Source organism: Onychomys torridus, chromosome 9 (genome assembly GCF_903995425.1).
Source record: "Onychomys torridus chromosome 9, mOncTor1.1, whole genome shotgun sequence".
Classification (NCBI taxonomy): domain Eukaryota; kingdom Metazoa; phylum Chordata; class Mammalia; order Rodentia; family Cricetidae; genus Onychomys; species Onychomys torridus.
The window spans coordinates 34,197,961-34,218,104 of NC_050451.1; the positions used below are offsets into that span (position 1 = coordinate 34,197,961).

At 43.8% G+C, this 20,144-nt stretch overlaps 1 protein-coding gene across 2 annotated transcripts in view; it reads right to left on the reverse strand.

Annotated features, from left to right (window-relative positions):
* The window catches only part of Vcl (vinculin), a 98,646-nt gene extending 81,505 nt beyond the window's left edge, over window positions 1–17,141 (reverse strand). For both annotated transcript variants that reach the window (XM_036199385.1, XM_036199386.1), the window contains exon 1: window positions 16,859–17,141. In XM_036199385.1, coding sequence (XP_036055278.1) covers window positions 16,859–17,026 — 168 coding nt within the window. In that variant the 5' untranslated portion in view covers window positions 17,027–17,141. The remainder of the gene's footprint in view (window positions 1–16,858) is intronic.
* Window positions 17,142–20,144: the final 3,003 nt, after the last annotated feature.

A 20,144-nucleotide genomic window follows, 5' to 3' on the forward strand; every position in this document is an offset into this window, starting at 1 on the left:
AAGAGTACAAGCGTGTAGTTAGGGATAGGGAAGGGTTAGCAATGAGACTACTAAGGAAGAGCAGGCCTACTAGGGAAGGAACTTTTTTGTCATACACTCTAGCCACAAAAAAGGAAAGAAAAACTGATTTATGAGTATGTAAACAGCCACTTAGTTTAAAACTTAAAAGGCAAAAGGATTAGGGTTAAAATGGCTCTTCTCACTCTGAGTTCCAACTACTCAGTTCTTGCCATGCTCAGAGGAAACCAAGAACACAGGAAACACTGTCTTAGGAGAGCTTTCGGGGAATTTAGATGCATGTTCAATCAGCTATATACTCCCTTTCATACAGATCGTGACTTGTCACGAGTCTTAGTCCCCAACCTTTCTACCATCACATTTTGTAGAATACTCATCAGTACTATAGAACTCTTTCCTTTCAAAACTAGTTACTGTTCCTGCTGTTCTACCATTACCTGTGGGTGTGCACCTGCCTGTGTGTGCATGCAGTGGCTGGAGGACAACTTTGGGGAATTGGTTCTCTTCTCCCATGTTTACATGGGTTCTGATGATTGAACCCGGGCTGTCAAGCTTGCTTGGCAATCTACTTACTCACTGAGCCATCTTACTGGGCCATTTTCTCTTTTTAACAGTTACAGAATACAGTACTCCCTCTTCCTCCAGGAGAGATCTGTTCTGAAATCTGTGGTGGATGCTTGAAACCTTAGTTAGTACCGAACTGTGTGTGTGTGTGTGTGTGTGTGTGTGTGTGTGTGTGTGTGTGTGTGTACACGCTTGGTAGAGTGCTTGCCTAGAATGCACATAAAACCCGGTGATAGTGGTGGCGCATGCCTTTATATCCCGGCACTCAGCAGGCACAGGCAGGTGGATCTCTGAGTTCAAGGCCAGCCTGCTCTACAGAGTGAGTTATAGGACAGAAAAACAAACAAACAAAAAGAATGCATGATAAAGCCCTGGATTCAATTCACATCACGACAAAAAAATTTAAAAAGGCAATACTGCATGATTCCAAAGTCACCAAAAATAGTCAAATTCACTGAGACAAAAAGTAATGGTATGTGCCAGCAGATGGGAAGGAGAGGTGTGGTTTCAGTTAGGAGAGGCATGTTATGGTAATGGTTGTACAACGATGTGAATACACTTAATATCACAAAACTGTATACATAAAAATGGTAAAGTATTAAGCATATTTTACCAACACCACAACAAAAATACTCTAAGGACCAAAAATGGGGTTAAAGAGATGGCTTAGAAGGCTCAGTAAAGTGGCTGCCACAGAAGCATGAAAAGCTGAATTCGGATCCCAGCACCCACATAAAAAATCTGGGTGTGGCAGCACGCCCCTGTAATCAGAGGAGGATCCCTGGAGGCTGCTGGCAAGCCATTTAAGAATCACTAAGCTCCAGGTTCCCTGAAAGATCGTGTCTCTAAAGGTTAAAGTGGGGAGTCACTGAAGAAGTCACTTCACACCAACCACTGGCTACCACAAGAACACACACACACATGCATGCATGCATTCACACACACACAGAGGCAAGCAATGGGGAGAACCAAAAATTTCTACACTCTCAAAATATTATCCTGACATTTCACGTTTTAAAAGTAGCTCATATTTTCAACTATAGTGTTACATTCTGGAAGTTTCGTACTATGAGATGCTTTTGATTAAAACAATACTATCAGTTTTAGTATTAAAGTATGATTAAGGAAAAAGTATCAAAACTGGAGCACCTAACTGCTCTGCAGAGGTCTCAGGTTTGAGAAGCCACATGGCAGCTCACAGCCATCCATAACTACTGTTCCAGGTGATCCAACACCCTCTTCTGGCCTTCACAGGCACCAGGCACACATGTGGTGTACAAACATCTATGAAGGCAAAACACTCATACACATAAAATATTTTTGGTTGTGAGCCTAGCCTTTAATGGCTGTGCCATCTCTCTAGCCCACATAAAATAATATAAATAAATCATTTTTTAAAAGACTTTGAGGGTTGGGGATTTAGCTCAGTGGTAGAGAGCTTGCCTAGCAAGCACAAGGCCCTGGGTTCGATCCTCAGCTCAAAAAAAAAAAAGACTTTGAGGTTTCTTTTAAGTCTAGAACACTATTGAAAGACTAGAAATAATGTATGTAACTTCTAAACTGGTAGCTGCTGTCTCCTGAATCACATTAGAAGCCTGTTACTCTTAAAGTTGATAGGGACTCTGAAGGAAACTCTATCCTCTTTTCAAGAACAAGAACTATGAAGCTATAGTATAGTATAGTATAGTATGCAGCACAGTAGGTGTTCACCAGTGTCTATGCTAGACACTGATGAATTCTGCTTTTCATAAATGCAGAGTGAGCTCTATCTGGAGGCTGATTCCATCTTATTATTTTACCGGGTGGCCTGGCTACCCTTCAGTTATTGTTTGTTACTAAATGTATTTATTTTTACTTATGTGCATGTGTCTGTGTGGATGTATGCCATGTGTGCAGGCTCCCACAGAGGCCAGAAGGGCCATTAGTTCTCCTAGGGCTGGAGTCACGGGTCCTTGTGAGCTGCTTGATGACGGTTCTGGGGACTAAACATGGGTCCTCTGGAAAAGCAAGAAATGCTCTTAACTGCTAAGCTACTTCCCCAGGCAGTTTATTTATTTATTTAGAAAATAAGATGACCAGAATATGGTGGCACCTACCTGTAATCCTAGTACTTGAGACACACAAGCAAGAGTACAAAGCCATCTTAGAGTACATAATATGTTCAAAATCAGCTTGGGCCACAGAAGGCCCTGTTGTTTGAGGTTGTTTGTTTGTTTGTTTGTTTTGTTTTTCTTGGTTTTTTTCCAAGACAGGGTTTCTCCATGTAGTTTTGGTGCCTGTCCTGGATCTCGCCCTTTAGACCAGGCAGGCCTCGAACTCACAGAGATCCACCTGCCTCGGCCTCCTGAATGCTGAGATTAAAGGCATATGCCACCACCGCCCAGTTTAGAAAACCCTGTCTAAGAAAGGGGCTGGACAGAGGGGTCAGAGGTTAAGAACACATATTGTTCTTGTAGAAGACCCAACTTGGATTCCTAATACTCACATCTAGTAGCACACAACCAGCTGCAGGGCACCAGCACTCAAGTGCAACCACACACAGACACACAGACACCCACAAGCACAATTAAATAAACCACTTTTAAATGAGTGAAGGGGAGAGAAGGGAAGGAGAAAACAAGGAGTGCTTAGGCTAACAGCTCAAATACTAAACTCCCACCTTAAACTGGGAGAGGAATGGAACACTTTTTTCCTTGCTATTATTGCCAATAAAAAGACAGCAATTAAAATTTTAAGCAAGGCCCATTCTTATAATTTCAGCTACTTGAGAGACTAAAAGAATTATCTGAAGTTAGGAGTTTGAGACCAGCCTGGGCAACATAGCAAAACCCTATCTCAAAAAGAGAGGGAAGGAGAGAGGAAGTGGGGGGATAGATGGTTAGTATAATGGGTATAGTTCAGTGGTATAACATTTGCTTAGCAGGTATAAAGCCCTGGGTCTAATCCCCCATCTACCTGCCTCCAAAAAATAAAAAAAAAAAGAGAGAGAGAAACTGGAAATCAAAGGTTCAGCTACCTAAAGCTGTGATATTTTCCCCACAGTTGGTAAAACTGTATATTCTACAACATATGGAATTCTACTGAAAGCTTTCATTGGCATTTTGCCTTGTTGAATAAAAGCTAGAGCTATGCTCAGGCATTTTTTAAAAACCAGTCTTTTCACTAGATTAACATTTAAAATGTGAATTAAAATCATGCAAAAGAATAATAGTGATAAAATCTAATCTATATTGCGCTCTTAACTATGAATCAGTAATAGTTGTAAACATTTTTATGAACTTATATAATACAATACTGTGAGGAACACATTATCTTTACCTTTATTTTACAAAAAAGGATCATTGAGGGAACTAAATAATTCCCTCAATGGTACCTAGCATCAAATAACGGATGGTGGTTTTGTCAGGGAGATTAGGGCTTATTTTACTTTTCATTATGTGTCTATATGGGGGGAGAGGCGATGTATGTCAGTGCAGGTGCCTACAGAGTCAAGAAGACAGTGGCACGTCCCCTAGAGCTGGAGTCACAGGAGTTTTGAGCTGTCAACATAAGTGCTCGCAACCAAATAATGGTCCTTGGCGAGAGCAGAAGACAGCCACTGAGCCGTCTCTCCAGCCCAAATGGTGGGTTTTAAACCCAAGGTGTTTAAGTCTTACCCCCTAGACTCTGTTATCCTTCCTCCCCCAAGATCATTACTATGATTCCACACTGATTTACCTCAGATCTATATCTAAAGTCTGGTTGGGGTATTGGCTATTTGTTAACTCATACTCTATAAATGTATTCTACTAAGGTTGGCTATTCTGTTCATTTGAAAGGATCAAAATTCATAGAGAAATCCATATCCATGTCTTTTTCTTATTTATACTTACATATTCTCTATAAACCTATGATGGGCCAAGGCAGGATTATCTCCATATGCACACTGGGATTGTGCCTGAAATTTATTCAACATGAATTGGATGGCTGCAGTGCATGCAATGATAGATAGATAGATAGATAGATAGATAGATAGAGATAGATAGATATCTTAAATATCCTAGCATTACTCACAATATCCAATAATGTAACAGCTACAATTTAGTAAATAATGTTAATATTTGGGAAGAATTATATAATGGAAGTTTAAGTGGTGTTGGTATAGATTTATTTTTTGTACAATCCACTAGCCCACTTTTACATCTTTATTTTATTGAGACCAAGTCTTACGTAGCACTGGACAGCCTGGAACTCTCTATGTAGACCAAGGTGGCCTTGACCTTAGAGATCCTTTGGTCTCTGCCTCCAGAGAATGGAATGAAAGATGTGCACCACCACACCCAGCTCCCCACCCTTTATTTTAACTGTACAAATAAAAACATGTTTTCCACCTGGCAAACAATGAGTATAAATAAAAACATATTTTCCACCTGGCAAACAGTGAGTATTCTAGGGTGGGGACAGAAAGAAGGCTAAAAATATTGGGAAGGTAGATAATAGAGGCCCATCAACTTTCAACTCTAACAGGCATGTCATTTTTTCTTTCCTCACAGAAAAGCTTACTTGTGGGAATAATTTATGCTTAGTTCCAAAGAAGGAATGGCTTTAACCTGGATGGTGGCCAGCTGTGCCAAGAACTGCAGCAAATTCAGCTTTCTTCTTGAAAGTCACTCAATTGGAAATTTTATCAGTGGGAAATTCTCTAGGGGCCAATGACTCTTCTCTGCACCCCAGTGAGTCTCCAAACACTGTTAGTTCGTTCTCATTTTCAGCTCTGACTCTGCACACACATACACAGCCCACACTCACATCAACCCAAGGAAAGCCTTACTTCTGATAGAAATAACAACAAATTTTTTGGAGTCAAAAGTTCAAAATCTGTATCCAGTATCATTTATTAGTCCTTTTCTCTTTGTGGTCACACAGACATTTGGAATAGAATGACATTGACATTTGAGGACAGGACAAGAGAACCACCAAGCCTTCCAATAGAGACAAGAGACCAAAAGCTATCCTCATCATGAAATAACCCAACACAACTCCGGAAACACCAAATACCAAAGAACAACACACTTAAGGAGGGACTATTAAGTCCTTGTCCTCAAGAAACCACAATCTAAAGGGGGATACACTCAAGGGAAGTGGGGAAGCAAGGGAAGAAAAACTTCAATAAATCAATCATCCAGGACTGATGGCCCAGCATCCAAAGGACAAAATGTACAGTTTTACCAAAAGAAGCCAATACACTTTTCATTTCCTATGTCTGTCAAGGTCCCCTTGCACTCAGTACCCTATCATCTATATATCATCTCTGCATGTAATGCACACGTTTAAACAAATGTCATCAATGAGTCTTTAGCAGCATGTCTTGAAAAGAACGTCAATACAGAAGGTCTCTCAAGATCTAGTTGCTAATTCTGAAGTTATTTAATTGTGCATTTACTGGAAGAGCAGATAGGTAACTATAGCCTAACTTCCTATACAGCATATGGAAGATAAAGTCTCAAGGGTGTTCTAAGTGATTGGGTCTCCACTCGTTTCTTTGTATTTTTTATTTTTAAGACACAGTCTCACTATGTAGCTCTGGCCAATTTGGAACCTTCTATGTAGACCAGGCCTGCCTTTACCTCGCATGTGCTAGAATTAAGCTGTACGTGACCACCGCCAGCTTTTACTACAAATTTATTAGCAGGACAGTGCATTAGAGGCAGTTCTTGTTTTTGTTTACACTTTCAATTTAACGATAAAAAATTATAAAAATAGGGTACAAGCATATATAATACATTACCCATATTTAGAAAAACACAGATGATCTGGAATAGAGAAAAGGTGACCAAGAGTGAGTGAAAAACAACCAAAGCTGGGTGGTGGGGGCACACGCCTTTAATCCCAGCACTCCAGACGCAAAGGCAGGTGGATCTGTGAGTTCAAGGCCAGCCTGGTCTACAAAGCAAGTTCCAGGACAGCCAGGACTGTTACACAGAGAAACCCTGTCTTGAAAAATCGAAAAAAAAAAAAAAAAAATTCAGAAAGCCTGAAAAACAGTAAGAAACATGGAGAAATGTATATATATATATATAAATGTATATATAGATGTATATGTATATAGTAAAAATATAATTTGTAAACCAGGAATGGTGGTGTATTTCTGTGATTCTAGTATTCAGGGTGGCAGAGGCACGAGGATTTTGAGTTCTGGGACAGCCTGTGTTACATAGTAAAATACTGTCTCCAAAAATACAATTTGTAACAAGGAAAATTTTAGCTAAGTGTCCTGGCTTAGGACTGTACTCCCAGAACTCAGGAGGGTTATCAGTTGAAGGTCATCATGAGCCTAGCCCAAGCTATAAGAGACTGAAACAGGAAGAGAGATGAGATCTTGAGTTCAAGGCCAGCCTGGACTACAGAGCCAGTTCAAGGAAGCTCAAACCACAAAACAAAAACAATGTTTAAAAAAGGCGAGGGGAGAGAGGGGATGGGGGGGGGGGGGGGGCAGGGAGCAGGACACCCAGGGAGAAATGTGTTTTCTTCTAGTCCCATAACACCTACAAGAAGGCTTAAGGTTAGAAAAGGGTTAGATTAGCTGACTGAACACAGAGCTTCATTCTAAAGACACAAGATCAGCTTCTCTCTGATAACCCCAATTAAAGACTGCTACTTCTTTTGGCAGCACCCAAATGCTGGTTTTTAGCTCCTGAAATGCCAAGAGAAATTGGTATATTAAAGGAAGGACTTCTCTTTAAAAGCTTTCATTTGTCCTGTATGATGACAGGCTCGTTGAGATCTTGAAATACACAATACTGAATCATAGAAGTTGAGATAAAGTGTTTTTACTATACACACACACAGAGACCCACTGACATGACAAAATAAGGTTTAATGACAAGGTTGGACTTGAATCAGCCAGAAAGCAAAGCAGCAGCCTATCAACTCGAAATCTGTCTTGCCATATGGTTCAAGGAAGTACAGCTCTTCACTGCAGAACCCGTGACTCATAGCATGAGGCTGCGCTGTAACCAGTGGGGCTCCAAATAATAGAGGAGCACCTGGTCTAAATCGTTAAATTTTTTAAAGGCACTCCCAAAAAGAGAATGCAAAATCTCCTGCCTCTTCCAGATAGGAGGCAGAGTCTTGAGCTATGAATTTAGTAAGTGGCCTGCATAGTTGAGATGACTCCTAAACAGAGAAACCACAACTCAAAATAGCCTGGACACTTCTATTATCTCACACAATGGGCAGTTAGCCAGCTACTCCGCCCTTCGTACATATTTGACCTGTGCTAGCCAGAGCCATTATAAATTTGTGACGCTTCAAATCTGGCTATACCAGATGTTTGAAAGCTAGGAACTAGAAGGACCAATTGTACATTGATTCCTAACGTTGTACACATTAAAATGAATGCTATGCAGACTCGTTTAAATTTTAAAGATTTGCACTGTAAGTGTATGACCAGAACAGACACAGCCCTCCCTAAAAGCTACAGGGGAAGACAACCACCGAAGATGAGTATCACCCCAGAGCATACACATGATCCACTATAGTGCAGTACATAGATAACGTGGATATTCATCTGCCCTTCTCTAAAGGTGCAGCACATCACCAGGAACCTGGCAAAAGACTTGTATTTTTTTAACATATGTACTTCCTCTTTTATTTATGACAGTTGAGGTGGGGAGTGAACAGGGCAGTCAAAAAAAAAAATAGCTTGTAGGAATCAATTCTCTCCTTCCACCATGTAGGTTCCAGGGATCAAACTTGTTAGGTTTGGCAACAAGCACCTTTACTTAGTAAGCCATCCTGCTGGCCTGGGCTTTTTTTTTTTTTTGTGGAGCTGAGGATCGAACCCAGGGCCTTGTGCTTGCTAGGCAAGCACTCTACCACTGAGCTAAATCCCTAATCCTGGCCCTGAGCTTTTAAATATACATATGTATGTGTGTATGCATGTATATGTATATGTACACACACACATTTATACATGTATAAATGATCAATGGTTAAATAAAAACATAAAATAAACAGGCTGTTTTATTTTTACTTATTTTTAGATTTCTTTTATATGTATCAGTTTTTAACTACATGTACATATGTGTGGTACATGTGTGCCTGGCACTCATGGAGGTCAGATTCCTGGAACTGAAGTTATGAATGACTGACAGCCACCATGTGAACCAAACCCAAGTCCTCTTGCGTGCAACAAGTGCTCTTAACCACCGAGCCATCTCCATGGGCCCTAGGCTGCTTTATTTTTAAGCAAACAGACAAGATGCGTTGTATTAATACCCAAGTGAACCCTATCTCTATACAGGTAGGGTTTATGGACACCCTTTCTTCACTAATAATGGGGATGGGGAGGGCCAAGCCAAAGCTTGTTGTGTCTATTTAGAATTGTAGCAACTAACTTCCTACTTTGTAAATAGATATAAACAAACATTTAAGTTGGGGTTCCATTAAAATTACAAAGATAGTTGCAGAAATACACACAATTTCTAGAAACCTTCTGTTCTCTCAGATACATGGATATTAATGTTATTAGAATAAAGTTCACATCTGTCCCATTCTAAAGTCTCTTTTGATCTGGGACAAAGGTTTTCAAATGAAACTTCATGATCTTCCAAAGAATATACAAATTTATTCCAAATAAATACCTAGTTCTAATAGGCTCCAAGCTAAGCAATCAGATATATGACTTATTTTAAGGCTGACCTGCACCTGTTCTTGGTTTCTTGCGAAAGCAAGGGGAGGGAAGAAAGGGAAGTGGGAAACAGGCTGTGAGACTGAGGCGTGGCTATGCAGAGCACCGCACATGCCATCACTCTCTATACAAACCAGTCATGAAGGCCACGCCAGAGCCAGACTCCAGACACTGCGGCCAGGCCCGGGACAAATGGAAACTTGTGACTAACAGCATTCTTGTTGCTTCTAGTTCTAGGTGGCATTTCCCCCCTGATACTTAACAACTCTGATCTAAGCAGATGAGCAACAGTGGAGTGATAAATCCAAAGGATCTGGGTCCAGGCTACTTGCTGTAGCGAAGCTACCTGATTTCTCTAAACTTCAGTCCCTGTATCTATAAAACAAGGACCTCACAGCATCTACCCACATGACTGTTACAGGATCACCAACATGAAAGTCTTTCACAGGCACTACAGAGATGGCTCAGTGGGTAAAGTGCTGTCTGCATAAGCATGAAGAACTGATCTCAGATCCCCACCATCCACGTACAAAGCTGTGCACTGAGGGGTCCATCTGTAACCCCAGCATTAGAGAGTGAAGGCAGGTACATCTGCTGGGCCCAATATCGAGCCAGCCTAGCTGAACCTGTAAGCTCCAGGTCAATGAGAAACTCTGTCTCAAAAAATAAAGTGAAAAAGCAGTTGAGAAAGGCATGGCAACCTCAACCTCTGGCCTCCACACATACACACAGGAAAGAGCACAACATATATGCAAGCAGGCTTAGGCTGAGACACACACACACACACACACACAAAATATTTCATGAAGTATAAATGGTTATACAAACATCCTTATTTACTTTATTAACTGTTCTGTTTTATTTTTAAACTTAGGAAATACAAAAACATATTAAGAAAGGGCTCACCCACAGGCCTGTCAGTGAGATGTCGTTACTCCTGGAACTGAGATCAATCTAATACCAACCAAAAGAAACTAAGACGAAACTAAGTTCAAATGTTAATACAGATAACGGCAAGGGACAAAATTAATTACTGATCTCTTGTTTAAAGAACAAAGCAGACTTTCCCATCTATCAGCTTAAAGTGAAGACAATGCTACTATTTTTCCCAGGACTGGTCCCAGGATCTTATGATATATGGGTAAGGCACATAAAAGTCAAGGCCACAAAAACCTCCCAAAATAAATATTTCATGAGTCTGAGGAACAGTTACAACGCATGACCACAGATGCAAAGGGAGATGAAGTATCAGAAGCCCCATTGATAAAACTAACGTGACTGTTATGGTCACATCAAAGACTGACAGCCCGCTATGAGCCACTTCTGTGAGAGAAGAGAAAGAAAAATTTATATATGGTGCTGTAAGATGGGCAGCCCGGGCTTCTGACTTTTCACACTGTTTACCAAATCCCATCCTTCTTAGAACTTGTCCTTCCTTTTCATTCCCCATTCCCGTTTCTGTATTAACACTTGAACTTAGTTTCCTCTTAGTGTTTTGGCTGGTATCTCATTCCCTTCCTTTTCTACCTCCTCTCCTTTGCTTTACTAATGCACTGAGTTTGCTTTCTGTGTTTAAAGTGGCTTCCATACGATGGACTATTATTTAACAACAACAACAAAAGAAGAAGGAGAAGGAGAAAGTTCTGAGACATACTACACTATGGACGAACCTTGAAAAGGACTATGCAAAGTGAAAGGGAGCCGGACATAAAAGCCACATGCTGTATGATTCCATTTGCATGAAATGTCCAGAAGAAGCAAATGCAGGAGCTGGGAGAGTAAAGGGGTCATGGAGGTAAAAATATAAAGGAGAAAGTGGGCTGCTAATGGGGTGTGGTTTCTTTCTGAGTAGCCCAAATTGTTCTAAAAGAGGACAAATGGGCAGGTGGGGGACAAGAAATGGCTGTAAGGGAGGTAAATATGATCAAATATACACGCATAGAAAGCTTAACAAAACCCATAATTACGTGTAACATATGCTAATAAAAATCTTAAATAAATCATTCTAAAATTAGATTGTAGTAACAGTTGTTCAACAATATTACAAAAAGCAATTAATTGTATACCTTAAATGGGTGAACTCTATAGTATGGGAATGGTATCTCAATAATACTGTTCAAAAACATAGTCTTATTTAGGATCCTGGGCAGAAAAGAAGACATAGCCAGGTATGGTAGTGTATATCAGAATCACACCTGGGAGACAAAGGCAGAAGATCACAGGTTCAAGTCCAACCAGGGATACACAGAAGCTCAAAGTCATCTAGAGCTCCACAGTGAATCCTTGTCTCAATCAATCAATCAATAGATTTTTTTTTTAGGTGGACCACGGGAGATAAATAACTCCCCAGTTAAAGCACTTGCTGTACAAGTGAGAGATCAGTAATTCACCACAGAACCCATATAAATGATTGATGGGTGTGGTATAAATAAATAAACAACCTGCCTCTAACTCCAGCATTGGAGAGCAAGAGACAGGTACTCCGAGAAGCATGCTGGCTAGAAACTAGCCATATCAGTGAGCTCAGGGTTTGATTGAGAAACCCTGCCTCAATGAATAAGGTGCAAGAACAATTGAGGATGACTCCCAACATCAATCTTGGATTTCCAAATGAAAAGCTACATATACCCACACAGTGTAACCACACACCTGAAACATGCATACACACATACAAACACATACACACACACACACACACACACACACACACACACACACACACACACTCATATACACATAAAATAGTTGAAGAAAATTATCTTTTTAAAATGTCCAGCCAACCTCCTCAAGTTTGGAATAAAAACAACTCAGGCTGGAGAGATGGCTCAAGAGTTAAGAGCACTGGCTACTTTCCTAGAGGACCCAAATTTGAGTCCCAGCACCCACACAGCAGCTCAAAATTGTCAGCACTCCAGTTCCAGGGAATTTAACTCCCTCACACATATATGCACATAAAATAAAAATAAATCATTCTTAAAAAAGAGAGAGAGAGACCTGTGAACAGGTATTAAAACTACACTGTAGCTGGGTAGTGTACGTGCACACCTTTAACCCTAGCACTCAGGGAGGCAGAGGCGGTCGGATCTCTGAGTTCGAGGCCAGCCTGGTCTACAGAGTGAGTTCCAGGACAGCCAAAGCTACACAGAGAAACCCTGTCTCAAAAAATCAAAAAAACAACTTAGTTGCTAGGTACACAGTGACCAAACTACTATGCTTCAGACTACCAGACCTGGCATGGTGGCACACATCTTTAATTCCAGTTGGTGTTGGGGAGGGAGAGGCAAGCAGAGTTCCAGGCCAGCCAGACTACCTTGTAAAACCTTGTCAAAAAAGAAAAAAGAAAAAAATACAGGAACTCCAAATCCAAATGAGTCCTGCTCCCCCAAAAGCAATTCAAACACCAGCAAAGTGGCACGGGTAAATGGTCCCTCAACCCACAATAACAAAAAAAGTCCATTCAAATCAAACATGTAATAAATTGGAATTGTTCTGGTCATGACTAGCCATGCTTCATGGAACAACTTCATCATAGCTGTGGTTCGGAACATACAATATGCACATTTTGCACTGCAGCCTGAAACACCTCCACTCAGATTCAGAACCACCATCAATTGTGAACTGCAGTGTTTTTACTGTACAAGTTTTTTTTACACTTCTAGAAGTATAATGGCTCAATTACAGAAAGCAAAGACATCTAATATTTTCTTACCACCATTCCCAAGCATGTATCAAACTAGTTATGTCTTTAGGCTACAGTATATTCAGATGTTTGATTTTTTTCTTAAATGCTGTCTAAGTTGCTGACAAGTTGCATAAAAAAGAAAATCATTACATGGAATTTTGGCTTGGAACTAAGACAGGATTTCCAACAATTTCCGAAATGGCCCTTATACATAGTTCTGCCACTTTGTACTACATATTTATGAGAAGCAGAATTCTCAGAACTGCCGATTATAAAATCACAATACACATCAACTCTGAAAAACACTGAGGCTCTGTATTGCTGAAGTATTGAGTATTCAGCCAAGATTCAATTCTTTACATGTAAATAAACAAGCACAACTATCTTATTACTAGGCAAATTTACTTGCATCTTTAATTAATGGTAAAATTCTATTTATACCAAAGAAATGTTTTAAAATAAATTTATGATCTTATTAGCAAATGTTTATTTTATATGCCTATTTGATGCATCTATATACCTGAGGTTGAATAAAAATTTCTCAGGCCAAAAGAAATCAAGAGTAGGAAAAGCTTAAGAAGCTGTCTTAGACCATGGAGGATATGTCAAGTAGCTTGAGGAATGCCCATTTCACTCAACATACATTTTATTGCCCCAAACAAGACTAATGTGGCACACCTATGTAAATAATCTGAAATTTCCAGAGAAGCATTTGAATAAGGACATAACCTCCCAAAGTAATTTCCAAGAGACACTCTGATCATACAGATTTTGAAACGTTTGATCAAAACTTAGTTTCATTATTTTATAGAAACAGCATGGGTTTTGCAAGCTCAGAGTTCTATGATCCAGTTATCATTATCTTTCTACTACTTTTGTTTTGGTTTTTTTTTTTTTGGGGGGGGGGCTTGGTTTTTGGCAAGGTTTCTCTGTGTAGCTTTGCGCCTTTCCTGGAACTCACTTGGTAGTCCAGGCTGGCCTCGAACTCACAGAGATCCGCCTGGCTCTGCCTCCCGAGGGCTGGGATTAAAGGTGTGCGCCACCACTGCCCGGCCTTTCTACTACTTTTACAGTTAATTCCTTTTCCATTTCTGGAGCAGCATTAATTTCTTCAAGCCCTAGGAGCCTCCTAATCCATCTCTTCACACAGTTCCTCTTCTTTCAACCGTCTATTTACTGAGCCATCTGTGTGTCAATGCTGAGGGCTGGAACTGGGGAGCAGAAAAAAACAAAATGTTCCCACTTAGACTGTGTTTTCCAGACAGGAGTTAAGAACTTGAAATATGTACAGGATCCACACATTTAAGAAAAACAGTTGGGCTTGGAGATGGTGGCGCACACCGTTAACCCCAGCACTCAGGAGGCAGAGGCAGATCTCTGAGTTTCAGGACAGCCAGGGCTACACAGAGAAACCCTGTCTCAAAAAAACCAAAAAAAAAAAAAGAAAAGAAAAATAGTTGGCATTAAGAATTCAAAACAGGGTTAGGGATTTAGCTCAGTGGTAGAGCGCTCATCTAGCAAGCGCAAGGCCCTGGGTTCGATCCTCAACTAAAAAAAAAAAAAAATTCAAAACAATGGATGGGTCTTCTGGCCTCCCTAGAACCCACATGTTCTTCCTCACACATCAGCCTTCCCCTCCCCCTCCCACTCAATTTGTACATCTTGTGGGATAGGGCCTTCTGTTAAACTATCCATATGCCATGCATGCACTGACTTCAAGTCAATTTCACTCCAACTTGCCTTCCGGCCTGCAATCAAGACAATCTACGTAGTGAAACCTGGTAGTACCTTTGTTTGTGACTGTCTATCAGCCCAATCCTTCCACTTTCTAATTGAACTTCAAATACCTTTCGTAGGTGTTGGGAAGTATGTTAACTACATCTAACTTTTTTTCATCTTGCATCTGCCCTTGTTTCTTTTCTATGTCTCATGACTATGGCCATCATAACTATCTATGGAGCTTCTTTAAAAATAATAATAATAATACACACACACACACACACACACACACACACACACACACCTTACCCCTGAAGAGCTTTCAGTAAGTCTGGGATGGGAACTGGACATCTTTACATCTAAAAAGCCCCACTGGTGATTCTCACGCACACTCTGAGAGCCATTGATTTATTACAATGTTCTTTATACAACACACATTCAATGCTTATTAATTCATGGCATGGAAGCTCATAAATAACTTTTCTTTAAATAGCCTAACCAGCTATCAACCCCTTGACTGACTACACTAGCTGTGTTCCAAGTGCAACATGTGGTTTGCAGAGTCGGCTTCCTCAAGTACTACAGGAGGGACACCATTACCTTGTCTCTTTACATTGTTTCCCATTTGTTGAAAAAACGGAGGCCTGGAAGGCAGCCATGCCAGACAACACTACGTAAGAATGTACTCTGAGTCTGGGATTAAAATGAGTTACAAAGAGAACAAGAACCAGAGAGACAGACTGAATGGATACATGCTCCTACTCAATAGTTTCTTACTTATCTGTACAGAACAGGAATTTGGTCTGAGGTCCATCCCTCCTCTTTGTCCTTGCCCGCTCCCCTCCCCCCCATCCCCACCCCGTCCCTTACCTCCCCTACCCCCCCACCTCCACCCCAGCTTCCTAGCTACCAGTCTCCTGAAATGCTTGACACAGTCCCAGGCCCCTGAAGGCTCAGGAAGGTGTGAAGTGCACTAAAGTCCTGTAATGAGATAAAATAGCACAAGCCCCACCCGACTGACAGTAACCTATCAACTGCCCCGACACACGGTGGACACAGCTCAGTTCGGAAGCACTATGAACTTTCCCTGAGTTGTTCTCCACAGGCCACCGCGGTCTGAGTCACACCCAGCCTAGAGCAAGAGTGACATGAGCCAGGGGACAGTTAAGGAACTCGTCTCCATATCTCTTTTCCCATATCAGAAGTGGGCTGCACCCCAGAGATTACAACTGTGGGCTACAAAGATCAGCGGAGAGCCCGCGGCCGGCAGGACAGTGTAGACTGAGAAAGGACGCCCCAGCCTTCCTTCTGGCAGGGGCTGCCGATCCCAGATTCCACAGGCCTCTCACAGCAGCTCCATCTTGCTTCCTGCCAGAAGGAGGGACAGAGGAGGAGGCCCCCCGAAACTGGAAAGGCCCCCGTGAGAGGAAGCCGTTTGACAGCAGGTAAAGCTGGGTGGAAAGCTTCACCGGAGGAATAAAATGAATGGCTATGGGGTCCGGCAGGAAGAAAAGCAGGACTCCTGGGTAGGAATTACTGCATAAAGGTGTTAGAGTGCCGGAGGCGTGAGCAAATGCCCCGGAGGGAAGGAGGCGGCGGCAGAGACCGGAGGAAGCCGGTCGCTGGGGGGAATGTCAGAGCGCAGGAGTCCTGGCAGGGCTGGGCAGGTGAGTCTCGGGGGACAGAAGTATTAGAAAGGTGAGCGGCCGGGTAAAAGAAGAATCCTTTGAAGGAAAGGCAGGGAGTCCGTAGGAGAACCCACCCACAGGCTGGACAGGCGAGGCCTAAAAAGGAGCTGAGAGCAAGGTAGTCAACGCGAGGGACGTGAGCCTGCCCAGGGGAGGGACCGTCAGGCAGACAACCTAACAACTACCACTTCTTGGGAACCCACTACGGGCACACACACACACGCCAGGCACTTTGCAAATAAAAGCTCGCTGACTCTTCACAACACAGCCCCAGGGCAGGACTCCTGATGACTGCCCCCATTTTATAGACGAGGAAACTGAGGCCCGCGACAGGCTCGGTGGCTTGCTCAAGGTCACAGCACAGAGAAATGAGCATTCGAAACCACAGCACCAGCTCTGGAGCCCACCCCGCGCCGAGCCACAGGCAAGGCAGCCTACGAATGCGAGCAACGAGGCGGACCGGGACCCTGGGGAGGTCTGCCCGCTGCGCTCCAGTCCCCGGCCCGGCGCGCTCACCCGGACGAGGTTGCTGACGGCCGCCTGCACGGCAGCCACGGGCGCGGTGAGGTCAGGAATGGCTTTGCCGTCCACCTCGCCCTCCTCGTGCATAATCACCAGGTGCGAGATCTGCTGCGCCACCGGCTCCAGGATGCTCTCGATCGTGCGCGTGTGAAACACCGGCATCGCGGCGGCTAGCGGGGCGGCGAACCGCGGGCGACGGACGGGAAACTGGGGTCGGCGGGGCCGGGAGCCGGCGGGGAGAGACTGACTCGGAGCGGCGACTGGAGTCCGGGCTTCCCTCGGCGTAACCAGCCCCACGGGCGCCCCGCCCGCTCACGTCGCCGCGCCCAATGGCCACGCCGCTCAGGCCCCGGCTGCGGCTCCTATTGGCCCTCCTTCGAGAAGCCCCGCCCCCAAGGCCGCCCCGCCAAAGCCCCGCCCCGCCCCCATTCCCATGGGAGGGGCCTGGGATCGGGGCTGCGCCGCAGGGATTGCGACCGGATTCCCGAACCCTCTCGCGGGGCGCTCCTTATAAGGGCATGGTGGGAGCGGAGCGTGCGGCCGCAGCCGACCGGCCCCGCCCCTCGGGGCCGCCTCCCGCCTCCGAGTGGCGGGGCTCCGCCCCTCCGCAGGATCACCTCAGCGGGGCGGATCTCCTCACCTCCGGCGGTGCTGGAGTCTGCCGAGACCCCGCTACCCGGGACGGGTCTCCCCGCCGCCCGGCACTCAACTTTCCCGTCACGAGACGCAGTCAAAACCTTCTTCTGTCTCCTCCCCGGGATTCAGATCCCAAAATACCAAAAATACGCCAAGAAACGGGGGTACCCCTTGACTTACACGGCGGACTCCCAGGGCCCCCAGATGTCACAGTCCTTTGGTGTCGGGCACTCTGTCGACCACGCGTTCACTTGCAACTATATGTTGTCTAAACTGAGTGAGCACGTTTTCTCAGAACTAGAGCTTTAATGGAAATGACCTGGTAATCCTTCACTTTGGAGAAACAGGTCTACCTCGTCCTGTTTGGTTGGTGGCTGTGGTGGTCCATCCCTGCAAAGCAACTAAGATCTGGTTCTGTTGGTGAAGTTTGCCTGACATACGCAAAGTCCTAGGTTTGATTCCCAGCACTACAATCAGACGAGATGGCAACGCCTGAATACCAGCACTGGGGAGGTGGATTAGGTGTTCAAGGTCGTCCTCAAATAGAGAGCAAGTTTGAGGCCAGCCTGGACTGAGACCCTGAGTGCCAGGGGGAGTTTGGAGGGTGTTCTTTTTTGGATTATATGAGCATCTGTCTGTGGTCGGAGCAGCGCTCCAGAGGCTGGGGTAGGAGGGTCATTTGAGGAAGGAGTTACAGGTCAGTCTGGACAACAAGACCCCCATCTCAAAAAGAAAAGAAAAATGAAGGGAAAATGCAAAATTGAGTACAAGTTGATAAATAGGGCCAAATTGCCCAACCCCTTCACCACATTTAAGACATCTGCATGTCTTCCTAGCCTCAGATTCTCTTGCCTAAGCTTCCTCTTTCTGAGGGAAAATACTTAGCCTTCAAGTAAAAGATTCTCAAGTCAAAGAAAACAATTTCTCAGGATCTCATATTTTGCAGAAGACCAAGCTACATGTTGTCTTGCCCACAGCTTGTCTTTCAAAGCTATTTTTGTCTAGCCGTGTATGGCCCTGTCTCTGCTGTGTCTGCCAAGCCTTGAACTTTCTCTTGAGTCGGGGATGAGTTCAGTCGGTAGAGTACTTGTCTACCAAACACAAAGCTTTGGATCAATCCCTAGCATCACATAAACAGGGCATGGTATGGTAGTGCACACCTATAATCTTAGCACCCAGGAAACACAAACAAGAGGGTCGGAAGTTCAAGGTCTTGCTCCGATAGCTTCCAAGTTTGATGCCAGCCTGAGGTACATGAGCCCTGCCTCAAAAAAAAAAAAAAATAGGCCGGGTGGTGGTGGCACAGGCCTTTGATCCCAGCACTCGGGAGACAGAGGCAGGTGAATCTCTGTGAATTTGAGGCCAGCCCGGGCTATAGAGTGAGTTCCAGGACAGTAAGGACTGCTTCATAGAGAAACCCTGTCTCGAAAAACCAGGAAAAAAAAACAACCTACCTTAATAAGTAACCTGAGAAAAAGTATATAAGAACACAGAGAGTCTCATCCACATTTGAAGAGGCTCTGTCTGAAACAAGTCCATTCTGGACAGAAGCCTTTTGATAAGAACTCCCTGGACCATTCATTTTCAGACCTCTTTCTGTGGAGTCTCTAAACTCATGTGTTTTACTTATTAATGACCTATCTCCTGGACAGAGGGACAGTGTTGTAGCATGTTATTTTAAGGTGTGTTACTTTTTTTATGCTCTGGAACATTTGTTTAATGTGTTTGATCAAATAAAATTCACCTGCTCAGGAGACTGAGTCAGCAACTAGCTGACAGGAAATGGTAGGGAGGAGCCAGGTGGAGAAGGGTTTGTTGTTTGTTTTTCTTTGAGACAGGGTTTCTCTGTTGGAGCTTTGCGCCTTTCCTGGAACTCACTTGGTAGACCAGGCTGGCCTCGAACTCACAGAGATCCACCTGGCTCTGCCTACCAAGTGCTGGGATTACAGGCGTGCGCCACCACCGGCAGGGAGAAGGGTTTTTTAAGGAGGGTCGAGGAGGAGCCACACAGGGGCTTTTTGGAGAACGAGAGGAGGTGAGCTATTTGCTATTCAGCCTCTCTGAAGAGCAGAATTCCACCTTAACCTTTGAATGCTGAGTTCTTTAGAGGGACAGAGGGTTAGTTAAGTTTCCTTCAAAGCTTTGCAAGAGCCTGAGGGAACAGAATTCACTCTGCCTACAGCCCTTGGGGCCTAACTGCTGCTGGTAGAGGTGCAGTTGCTGATTCGGACAGCCACAGCCTAAAAGGCAGCAACAATTAAATACAAGGATAGCTTTGGGTTAACTGCAAATCTCCCCAGAACTTGGAGACTCCTGCATTTCAATAATTTATAATTCTGCTAGCTGTTAGGAAGAATTCAAGGCAGGCATTTCCCATTTCCCATAAGCCTCCTTCCTTCAGCCCACAGCAAATGAGTGATCTTCAAGGGTACGAAAACATCTACGGAGACACACTCAATAATTGACCCGCATTGAATCCACCCTATGACAGTGCTGTGCCATCGCTACCATTTGGGAACAGCTACGATTGTGCTTCATCCCTAGACAATGTACCTTAACCAAGGTAGGGCAGCTAGCAATGATGACTGGGCCAAATCAGGGAAACAGAGGCTGGGCAGAGACAGGCGAGCCAGCAGCTGAAAAC